Source organism: Diaphorina citri, unplaced genomic scaffold (assembly GCF_000475195.1).
Source record: "Diaphorina citri unplaced genomic scaffold, Diaci psyllid genome assembly version 1.1 scaffold470, whole genome shotgun sequence".
Lineage (NCBI taxonomy): Eukaryota > Metazoa > Arthropoda > Insecta > Hemiptera > Psyllidae > Diaphorina > Diaphorina citri.
This window is the reverse complement of record NW_007377905.1, coordinates 59,331-70,289: the sequence shown is the minus strand read 5'-3', so window position 1 is coordinate 70,289 and position 10,959 is coordinate 59,331. Positions and strand designations below refer to the sequence as shown.

Below are 10,959 nucleotides of genomic sequence, written 5' to 3'. Positions count from 1 at the left end.
TGTACTAAAAATAAATGAAAAATATACAACGATTAAGTAAAATAACTATACTATGGCCCTGTAGCATGGAAGAAAAAAAGTTGAAAATGTAAATAAAGTTACATAAGTATTATGTAAAGTTACATAAATACATAAGTATTAGGTATGTAATATAGAAGAATCATAGGTACTCGTAAATGAAGAGTTACCTAGATAACCAGCCCCAGTGGTCCCGGGGAAAAGTCAGAAGCATGTGATTGCCCAAACGGACATCCATCCAGATACCAACCAAGCTCAACGTTACTTAACTATAACCGCTCGTTAGCTGTTATATTTACTAATGTCCTTATAAAATTATGAAGGTGTGTCCACACAGCCGACCGGGCGTCGATTATGTGTGGACACACCTTAACAATAAAATTAACAATCCCTATTTATCTGAGCGCACTGCTGTCTGGAGTTATACAGACAACAATAGGTATATGTACGCTAAGTCAAGCTCCAGCACTTCTATCACTGGATAACATTCTTCTGCCTATCCAAACTCATATACTGCCTGATAAGTCGCGCAATCTCATGCGCCTGGTCTGTCTGTATGCGCGCGACGCGTTGCTGAAACAAATTCCCACACTTCATCTCCAAATACAGCGTGCCACTCTCTGCGCGCACTTTGCGCGTGCTGATAACATCTCCGTAAGGCACGGATGATATGGTCTCGTGCGTGAGGAGGTTCAGGAAATGAACACCGTGTTTGTTAAGCGCTAGTATCTGCTGGTCCCCGTTTCTCTTTATCGCGAAGAAGCTAGACCCGAAGAGTGGCCACTTTGAAAGGATCTCCAAAAGTTGAGCCTTCGCTTGTATGCTGTGCAGGGGTGCGGTTTGGGTCCAATGGCTTTGGACCATCTGTACCCACTGGGCTGGTTTGATGTCGCGTTGCGTGAGGGCAGGTTTGGGGAGGAGGAACTTGGTTTCCTTCATGGCCGGGGGATGGGACATGTCCGCTGCTCGGTGGAGGAGGGCGGCTAGCTTGGCCACGTCATACTGCAGGGGGGAGGGAAGAGAAGGTGTGATTAATGTCTCAGTATGAGCCTTCTTGATAATGGAGGAGCTAGTTTATTTTCAGGTAAAAAAGGTAAGGTGGTGTAAAACCATCCTGATGGACTCTCTCAGTAAATGGAGATTTTTCTCACAATGGTAAATAATTAATCAGATCGTGAATTATTTCTGGTGAAGCTGAGAGCCATTTCAGAACTTTTGTGGGTATCACAGAATTACAAAATGCTTCTTTTATACCTCACGAGGTGGAGACCACGCCGAAGCCGAAAAAACCTTCGGTGTGCAAGCCCAATCCCCTCAGTCATGTCATAGAGATTGCGTTACAATGGGGCCAATTAATATTTGAGGTAGGACTCTATTTTGAAAACCCATCAATCAATAAATACCTAAATGTAAAAAAAAAGCGTTGAAACTCTCGGCTCCGTCCGGGGTTCGAACCCGCGTCCTCTGAAACACTCACCACTATATCTTGCGGTATCTGCTCGTTGGGTAGCACTAGGAGAAGCCCCTCCAAATAGTCTGGAGCAATCTGGTTGAACAACACTTGTACGTAAAGCTGACAGTCCAACCGAAGGGGGAAGTACCACACTGAGCGGCAGAAGATGAGGTAGAACACCTGGGAGAAGCAACGGGGAAAATGGTGTTTAGATGGACAATCATTAACTACGCTACCAACATCGATGGTGATTGTTGGCCTTCCGATACAACTAACAATAATTACCCAACCAAAAATGAGCATACTACAGAATGGCTGGGGGCCCTTAAACAGGGAGCAGACCAGTGTCTTCCTCTGGGACTATAAATATATCAGACCAGCTAAACCCTAAGCCTGGCTAGCTGGAGGTTATAAAGGGTTTATCATGCTTCAAAGGAAAAGCACAGGTCCTCATGATGGTAGATTGCGGTTCGGGACGGGCTAAGTAATCTTGGCTAGAGACCATGAATCCCCCTCGGTGCAGTTACACCGCTAGAATGGAGCAGTTACAAATGGGTAAAAATTATTAATAAATGGTTGATTCCTACGTAAAAAGTAGTGAAAAATCCAAATCTGATGTCAAAACTCCGAAAAAGTAAATTTAAAAGGTCGAAAATTCAATTTTTAATTGCCGTTCTAATGAAAAAGTTCAAATAGTTGTGACGTCAGATTTCACGTCAAAATGCGCAGAAACGCTTGCGCACAAACAAACGAAGCGGGATTCATGAATTATGACGTCATCACCTCCGGGAGCGTATGCCGTGACGTCAAAGTTCACGATTTACCGGTATTTTTTAAATCGATTTATCTCAGAAGAAGAAGAAGAAGAAGAAGAAGAAGAAGAAGAAAGGGACAAATGTCGTTGCTCGTGGTTAGTTTCCGGATCAGTAAACATCTGGACAATCGCGTGCTGCTAGTTTTTCCCGGTCCTCAAACAAATGAGTTTCCGACAACGCGTTAATCCCCTATTTCGTTGTTCCCCAGTTCCCAGACGTGGTTTCGTTCGCGGAATCCATGGCCAATGCTGGCAAGATAGTCGTGGTAGCCGCTCTAGACGGTACATTCCAAAGAACCGGTTTCAACGATATCCTCAGCCTTATACCTCTGGCTGAATGTGTGGAGAAACTAACGGCCGTCTGTATGTCCTGCTTCCGAGATGCCGCCTTCACCAAACGTATAGGACAGGAGAAGGAGGTGAGAATAGAATAGAATAGTATAGAATAGAATAGGGAAAATAGAAGATAAAGGAATTGAATAGATTTTTTTCCTCCAAGAGGTTTGATAGAGGGAACTAAGGCTATCCCGAAAGCGAAGAGAGGAAAAAGGTAGGATAAGAGAAAGCCAGCTGTTCCGAGAACGTTTTTTTTTTTTTTTAAAGGGGCGCGAACGACTTTTCCGTCATCAGCCCCTTTCCCGAGAACAAACCTCGCTATCTTTTTCTTTTTCGATTATACTATTTGCGATTGTCCCTTCGCCGTCGCGTTTTAAGTGGTAATAATAATAGTGCTTATTTATACTGCTCGATTTCCTATCCTGTCTTCCTTCTCTCTTCGATTTCGGGACGATAAGACCATAGCAGTTACAGTTCCCTCTGTCAAACTGTTAAAAAAAAGTGCCTACCTTCTAGAATCAATTTTAAACTTGTCACAGATGTACATTTGCCATATCCCCTCCTAATCCTAATACACCTCGATACAATGTTTTCCTATGACTTGGAATCGAACCACCAACCTCCACACCCGAAAGCTCTTCCACCCGAAAGCCAGCCGTTCCGAGAACGAACATTATCCCATCAGGATAAAATCCGCCCCGGGCGGGAATCGAACCCGCGGCCTAGCGCTTATATCGCTAGAATTGAATTGTTACCTGTTGATTCTTATGTAGTTCAGTGGTGACATCCAGAATATATTCTTCCTTAGCGAGAGGCATAGTGAATGCATCTCCTTCTACAATACAATACAGGGAGAATTCTTCCATCTCCAAATCATTATTGACGTTGATTAGTTGACACATTTCGATACAAATGTCTTCCACGACCTGGAGAGAAAGAGAATTGAAAGTTAGGACAGACCTACACTCAAGAAGCTTGTCTGGGAATCAGGGGGGCGTGGGTTCAATCCCAGCCGAGGTATGGAATTTTATGATCAGTATTGTTAGAGAATTTGACCACTATTGCTGGGTTTTAGGGAATTAGGGACTCGTAAGTTAAAGGACTTGTTACCTAAAACTCATAGAGAATAATAAATGCAGTACTTTACAGCCCGCGACACGGCGATAGCACATTCAATGGACCAGTACCAAAGGAATACCTTGAAGTTAAGCAACATTGTGTGTGGTAGGTATTTGGATTAGTGACCATCAGGGGTGTCTTGTGCTTGCTATAACCAGCCGCGATAGTAGGTTGAGTGCACCAGTTCTCAATGGATCACCGAAGTTAAACAACGTTGCGCTTGGTCAGTATCCAGATGGATGATCATGTGGGGACCATTGAATCGAACAAAAAATAGAGAGTAATAAAAGTGCCTACCTTCTTGAATCAATTTTAAACTTGGCACAGATGTACATTTGCCATATCCCCTCCTAATTATTTGAATTTATTAATTTTAAAGTGCATACAATACAGGTAATTGACAAAGTATAATGGCAACACCCTATTACATTATATTCCTAATCCTAATACACCTTGATAAAATGTTTTCCTATGAATTGGAATCGAACCACCAACCCCTCCACACCCGAAAGCTCTCCCACCCAATAGCAGTTACAGTTCCCTCTGTCAAACTGTTAAAAAAAAGTGCCTACCTTCTAGAATCAATTTTAAACTTGTCACAGATGTACATTTGCCATATCCCCTCCTAATCCTAATACACCTCGATACAATGTTTTCCTATGACTTGGAATCGAACCACCAACCTCCACACCCGAAAGCTCTTCCACCCGACTCACCGTTGTACTCTTAGTGTTGATGACGGTTTCGCTACCCCCTGGTAATCTGTACAGCTGTCGTTTGGAGTTCCTACCGGCTGATACTGCCGTCACTTCTTCTACTGAGGGGACGTTCTTCCTACCACCATACCGGAGGGTCTTTCGTAGATTCTGCAGACAGACACTGGCCGTTCCTGTGGAGTAAAACGGTTAAAATAACCTCTTTGAGTGTCACATTGGTCTTATTGTAGATCACACTGACAGGAGCGTATTTAGGTGTCGGGGGGCGACGAAGCCCGGCTAAACCCCCTCGACAAAATCCGGAATACGGGCCTGGACACTGAGACCAAAAAAACAGGCCTTTGTTTTGGTAAGTGTTAAATAAATATAATTAATAGAAAACAAAACAACGGTGTTTTTATGCAACACTTTTGTGATTCGATCAGGCACAATTTTTCTCCCTCTTAAATTTGACAGAGGGAAAATCCAGGCTGATTTTGGATTTAGTAGGTCTATAATTCTATATTCTATAAGTTCATCATATCTTTTTACAGAATTCACAGAGAATAATCTATTCTCCATTCTATGTAAATTCTATTCAATTGATCTATTCTATTCTATCTTATTTTCACTCACCATGGAAAGCTCTTCGCTTATCATAGGCGGCTGTCTCGAGATACTTGAGCAGGAAAGGCCGCAGGGTATCCGAGCAGGTAAAATAGGCGGCCACAATGCTAAGCAGCCGCCAGCCCCGCTGACAACTCTCGGTTTTATTACTGGTGGTCTGTTTCATTAACTGACAGTACACCTCGTCCCGGAGTGGCTCATGCGTGTGACAATGCTGGGAATGAAACACATGTTATAAATGAAACACCGGACATAATATGAATGAAAACAGTAAGAACATTATTATAGTAAAAACGTTTTAGAATAAACAGTTAAAAACATCATGTTTTTAACTGTTGTTTTTAACATCATGTTTTTAACTGTTTATTCTAATTCAGTTCCTGATGTTTCGCTCACTAAAAAACCTTAGTGGTAGTGGTACCCTAGTTAGCTTGGTGGGTAGAGCGTCTTCATTGTAAGTGCTAGGTCACGGGTTCGATTACCGCCCGGGGCGGACTTTATCCTGAGCAGACAGTTCAGTTCGCTCTCGGAAAGGTTGGTTGTCTCCTATCCTGTCTTTCTTCTCTCATCGATTTCAGGACGATAAGACCTTAGCAGTTACAGTTTCCTCTATCAAACCTCTTGGAATTTTTTAGATCAATAAATTTATTTTTAAATTTAAATTATTAAACTTATTTGACTTTAAATTATTTAGATTCTATATTTTTTCTTTCTTATTATTACTCTATTAATAAAATTAGTGGTTTGGTGGATGGTGGGTAGAGCGTCTTCCTTGTAAGTGCTAGGTCATGGGTTCGATTCCCGTTCGAGGCGAACTTTATCCTGAACAGATAAGGTTCGTTCTCGGAACGGCTGGCTTTCTCCTATGCTTTTCTCCTTTTCTCTGTTCCATTTCCGGATGATAAGACCTTAGCAGTTACAGTCCCCTCTATCTAACCTCTTGAGAATTTTTAGATCATTTAATTTTGGCCAACCTCTGTGGCAAGAGCACTGACTCTCAACCTGGAGGTGCTGGGTTTGAATATATCCCGGCCAGGGCGGAAATTTTCTGACTTTAAATTATTTATATTCAACTCACCATCAATATCGTGTACACACACTTGACCTCTGTCAGATCAGGCGTGGTCGGCAGATCTCCCATGAACCTCATGATACATTCGAAACACTCGACTGCTATTTCAGCCAGGGGCGGTTCCAACTTGAGCAGGGGTTCCGAAATCGGGACACATGTGAATTTGACCAGGTCCAACTGAAAAATAGGACAGGGGGTTTAGTAAATTATTTATTTGTGATCCATTTTGGCAAGTCAAAGACCATTCTTCATTGTAAGCGCTAGGCCGCGGGTTCGATTTCCGCCTGGGGCGAATTTTATCTTGACAGATAATGTTTTATCTGTCATTTTGGGTCCGTTGGGGGATTATGGGCATCGTAGAGACCTTTTCTCTGTGTGAGTTTAACTCTCTATAAACGACCGTATCCTCTTGACGCTACTTGGGCCATTTTTTCTCCACTAAAATTCTAAACAGTGGAGAAGCTGAGGTGGAAGAGTTAGTCATTCTATTCTATTACCTGTTCACGCCAGGTCCAATCAGAGGAGGATTTCTTGTGTCCTGTACCGGTGGTTAATTCGCCAGTGGCGGTCTTGAGGTTTTCAAACTGACGGAAATGATGCATAGCGAACTGGAGTAGGGAGTGTTTACCATCGTCTTCAATCTGGAATGATAAGACGTAGAGAACTAGATTAGAATTTACAAGAAATTATAATTTCCACTATTATTAAAAATGTTGCACATTGCATAATCACAAAATGTGAACGGAATTCATAAAACTAATCGACTTTGGAAGTCATCCTGTCATACTTTTCTTGTGCTTCCAATCAACCAATCATTCTCTTCTCTTTTTGACCTCATTCTCATTATCAAATGTCAATATAATCTCATTCGACTCTTTTTTTTTTTCTTTTTAACTTAAACACTTCCCTCTCATCTCTTCCTCTTCCTGATTCTCCTATCTCTCTCTCTCTCCTCTTCTTCTTCTTCTTCTTCTTCTTCTTCTATTTTCCCTCTCTCTCTCTTTCTCTTTTTCTTCTCTCCTCTTCTTCTATTTCCCCTCTCTCTCTATCTATCTTTTTTTTCCTCGATTAATTTTGAGAATTTGACACAAAATTTAATGGATAGACGCTATCTTATGTAGAGAGCGAGAGAGAGAAAGATGGGGAGAGAGATAGAGAGAGAGAGAGGGAGAGAGAGAGAGGGAGAGAGATAGAGAGAGAAAGGGAGAGAGAGAAAGGTAATTTGATACCAAAACTGCCTATGACTTATTCATCAAATCTACCTAATACCTGAGTGAAATGAAATTTTAGCCTTTGCTTTTAGCGCTCTGCAGGGAGTTAGATGATATTATCCAAATTCTCTTTTATTGATCAACTCTGTTGGACTTTGTCCATCGAAATTTTAGACTTCACTGCTTCACTCCTCAAAAATTTTATTTCCCTTGCTAGGTAGGTAAAAAAAAGTTTTGCCATTTTACAGATCTGTGGTCACAATTCCAGGCATAATACTCGCAACTTATTCAGACTTTTTGACTGGAATGTCCTGAAAAAGGATAAGGAAGGAGAGAAATAGAAACTTCAATAAAAATACTAAAAAATGTCATATTCACAAGGAGGGAGAGAAAAACGACTGGAAGCAGTATTAGAATTAGCACATCCACCAATTTTGTGTATTTTATTGAACGAAGAAGAACTCATATGTAAAGTGAAGGATAAATGTAAGATCGAAGATGTTTTATTGGAAAAATTAATGACAGTGAAAAAGCTCAGAGAAGAGAGGAAACTATCTAAGGCAGGGAAACTATCTATTGAGATGTTGCCTTAGCAACCAGAATACAGAGTGGACTGGTGATGGTAAATACTGGGTGGATACACAACAATTAGAAGAGGCAAGAGGAGGAGAAAAAGATGGTCGGCAGATCTCCCATGAACCTCATGATACATTCGAAACACTCGACTGCTATTTCAGCCAGGGGCGGTTCCAACTTGAGCAGGGGCTCCGAAATCGGGACGCATGTGAATTTGACCAGGTCCAACTGAAAAAAACCAAGGGGAAGGTTTAGTTAAATATTATACATGGTTAGAATTTGGATGGCTGGCTTTCTCCTATCCTGTCTTCCTTCTCTCTTCGATTTCGGGACGATAATACCATAGCAGTTATCTACAGTTCCCTCTGTCAAACCTCTTTAAAAAAAAAAAAAAAATGTGCACTACTGATTTTGGGATCCGTTTTCTGGATGAGTTCAAACAGATGCGTCCGAGACCAGATGAGAAATGGTCATTTCGTCTCGTCAGGGCTCTGTTTTCTTTAGCAAATTTCGAGTCATCGGGTAGTCATTTATCTGAATTACCTACTACCTATACATTAAATTCTATTCTATTACCTGTTCTCGCCAGGTCCAATCAGACGAGGATTTCTTGTGTCCAGTGCCCGTGGTTAATTCGCCAGTGGCAGTCTTGAGGTTTTCAAACTGTCGGAAATGATGCATAGCGAACTGGAGTAGGGAGTGTTTACCATCGTCTTCAATCTGGAATGATAAGACGGAAAGAACTATTAGAATTTACAAGAAATTATAATTTGTTTGGTTAAACGGAACAGTCTAAAATAGGATAAGGAAAGTAAAAACAGTTCCCTCTTTAAAATGATATAAAATAAATAAAATAATAATAATAATAATAATAATAATAATAACAAAATAAATAAGTATCAATCGTGCCGGGAGGTTCATGAACGTCAAGAGTCTGAATGAAGCGCCGCCCAGGCTATTAACACGAAATAAGAGTTTCAAGGTTTGTCGAGATTTCGATAAAGACTATAATGAAATATTGATTCAATCGATAGTGCTGACTGTTATTGTTGTTGTAGCGGCTTTAGCTATAGCGCTGACTCACCTAATGTTGTGTAGAACTCTGAGATGGTTCAAATCCAGTCTGGCTAATCGTATACCAGAATGACTGATAGCTACCAGCTGAACATCTGGATACTGATGTCCTCCCTGTGAAACAAACGATATGTTGAAAATCAGTAAACACTGTATAACTGCAGTATGTTTCCCCATCCGTGGCACAAGCTCTGCTTATACGGATGGGTAATTGTAATTGTATTTGTACAGGGCTTGAGGATAGACATAATCTACATGGCCCTAGTCATTTTGTTATAAGAGTAAATCAAAATATATAAAATAAAAAATAACCATAGCAATTACGCCGTGTTAATACCATTTATAAGAAAAATGTATGTTCTGAGTTTTTTTTGTCAATCAAATATAAATGGAAACTTATTTAAAAAAATGACGGGAATATTACCCTTCATTCGGTGACAACCTACCTCACCCAGCCTGAGTGGAGCCGGGAAAAGCCAGCAGCATGCGATTGCCCAAATGGTCACCCATTCGGATACAAACGACGCGCAAAGTTGCTTAGCTTTAGTGAACCGCTGGCTTATCAAACGTGCCGGGAGCACTTAAACGCCAAGAATTTGGAGCTCCGCGCCGGCCGGCCTATATTAACACGACATAAGGTTTTTTGGGATGTTCATCTCATCTTTTCTCCTACTTCTCTTCGACTTTGTTCAATTTATGAAATAGGTACCGTAAAGTTTTGAATACGTACAGAAATACTGAATATTCTAGAGAAGTACATGAGCAATGAATATGAACACTTACGGAAATACTGAATATCCTCGAGAAGTACATAAGCCAGTGTCGCGCCATGTCCAGAACTGCACGCTTCGTGCTCGCCTTGTGTTGACCGGTGTGCATGTTGCTTATGGTCACTCCATACTGCTCCAGAAGCTGAGGGAGAGAGAAAAAAAAATAATAATTAGAGAGAGAAACAATCAATTAAATCAATAATAATTTATTGATGAGCTACCCAAAGTCTGGGTTGCCAGATGACACAGCAAAGGCACTCTCACTCACCTTTTGCAGCGGCATAATCGACCATTAACGACGGCACAACACACAGATAAAGTCCTAATTTTCTTCCGAACTAGTCACAACTCAAAATTACCACAACTCAGAATCACAACTCTCTTCTTCGGGTCAATCAATCTGGACTAAAGCTGGACTGAGTTTGACTATCAGCAAGAAGTGTAACCTTAGCTGAAATGATTCTACTGAACTTCAGCACTTCACACGTTCGTTATCAGGGGAGGAGGCAGGGTGAGAGTTTTACCAAGTTGGTATTGTTTGAATTTGTTTTACATTGTTTGATAAAAAAAAAATGGTTTGACTTGAGGGAAAATAATGGAAACTTTGAGGTGTAGTAGATGAACCAAATATTATAGGGACTGGTCTTTGCGTCAGGGCAGTGAAAATAAAAGATCTTTTTTGCCAGCCTAGTTAGCTTAGTTGGTAGGATAAAATCCGCCCGGGCGGATTTTATCCTACCAACTAAGCTGATGGGATAATGTTCGTTCTCGGAACGGCTGGCTTTTTCCTATCCTGTCTTCCTTCTCTCTTCGATTTCGGGACGATAAGACCATAGCAGTTACAGTTCCCTCTGTCAAACCTCTTTTTTTAAAAAAAGTAAAAAGTGGCGTCTCCACTATTATTAAAAATGTTGCACATTGCATAATCACAAAATGTGAACGGCATTCATAAAACTAATCGACTTTGGAAGTCATTCTGTCATTCTTTTCTTGTGGGAAGTCCCAAAATTGGAATTTTTTGGGTAAATCTCTGATGGTAAAAAAAAAACTTCAAAGATTTTTTTTTTTAATCCTAACTGATGGGGAAACTAAAATTTGTATTTTTCTTTCAGGCAGAGAGGAGAAAATAAAAACTTCAGAGGGGTAAAAATTCTGGATAACACAGAAAATCTGCCACAAGAAATTTATGGCAGA

The 10,959-nt window shown here is 40.8% G+C and overlaps 1 protein-coding gene across 1 annotated transcript in view; it reads right to left on the bottom strand.

Annotated features, from left to right (window-relative positions):
- Positions 1-10,959, bottom strand: part of LOC103509128 — a gene marked incomplete at its 5' end in the record, with an annotated part of 65,409 nt that continues 54,450 nt past the window's right edge. Inside the window, 13 exons of the mRNA XM_026823536.1 lie at positions 1-1,020; positions 1,496-1,651; positions 3,377-3,547; positions 4,457-4,629; positions 5,072-5,276; positions 6,141-6,311; positions 6,632-6,775; positions 7,623-7,656; positions 8,046-8,149; positions 8,498-8,641; positions 8,831-8,876; positions 9,006-9,109; positions 9,779-9,907. Coding sequence (XP_026679337.1) covers positions 493-1,020; positions 1,496-1,651; positions 3,377-3,547; positions 4,457-4,629; positions 5,072-5,276; positions 6,141-6,311; positions 6,632-6,775; positions 7,623-7,656; positions 8,046-8,149; positions 8,498-8,641; positions 8,831-8,876; positions 9,006-9,109; positions 9,779-9,907 — 2,109 coding nt within the window. The remainder of the gene's footprint in view (positions 1,021-1,495; positions 1,652-3,376; positions 3,548-4,456; positions 4,630-5,071; positions 5,277-6,140; positions 6,312-6,631; positions 6,776-7,622; positions 7,657-8,045; positions 8,150-8,497; positions 8,642-8,830; positions 8,877-9,005; positions 9,110-9,778; positions 9,908-10,959) is intronic.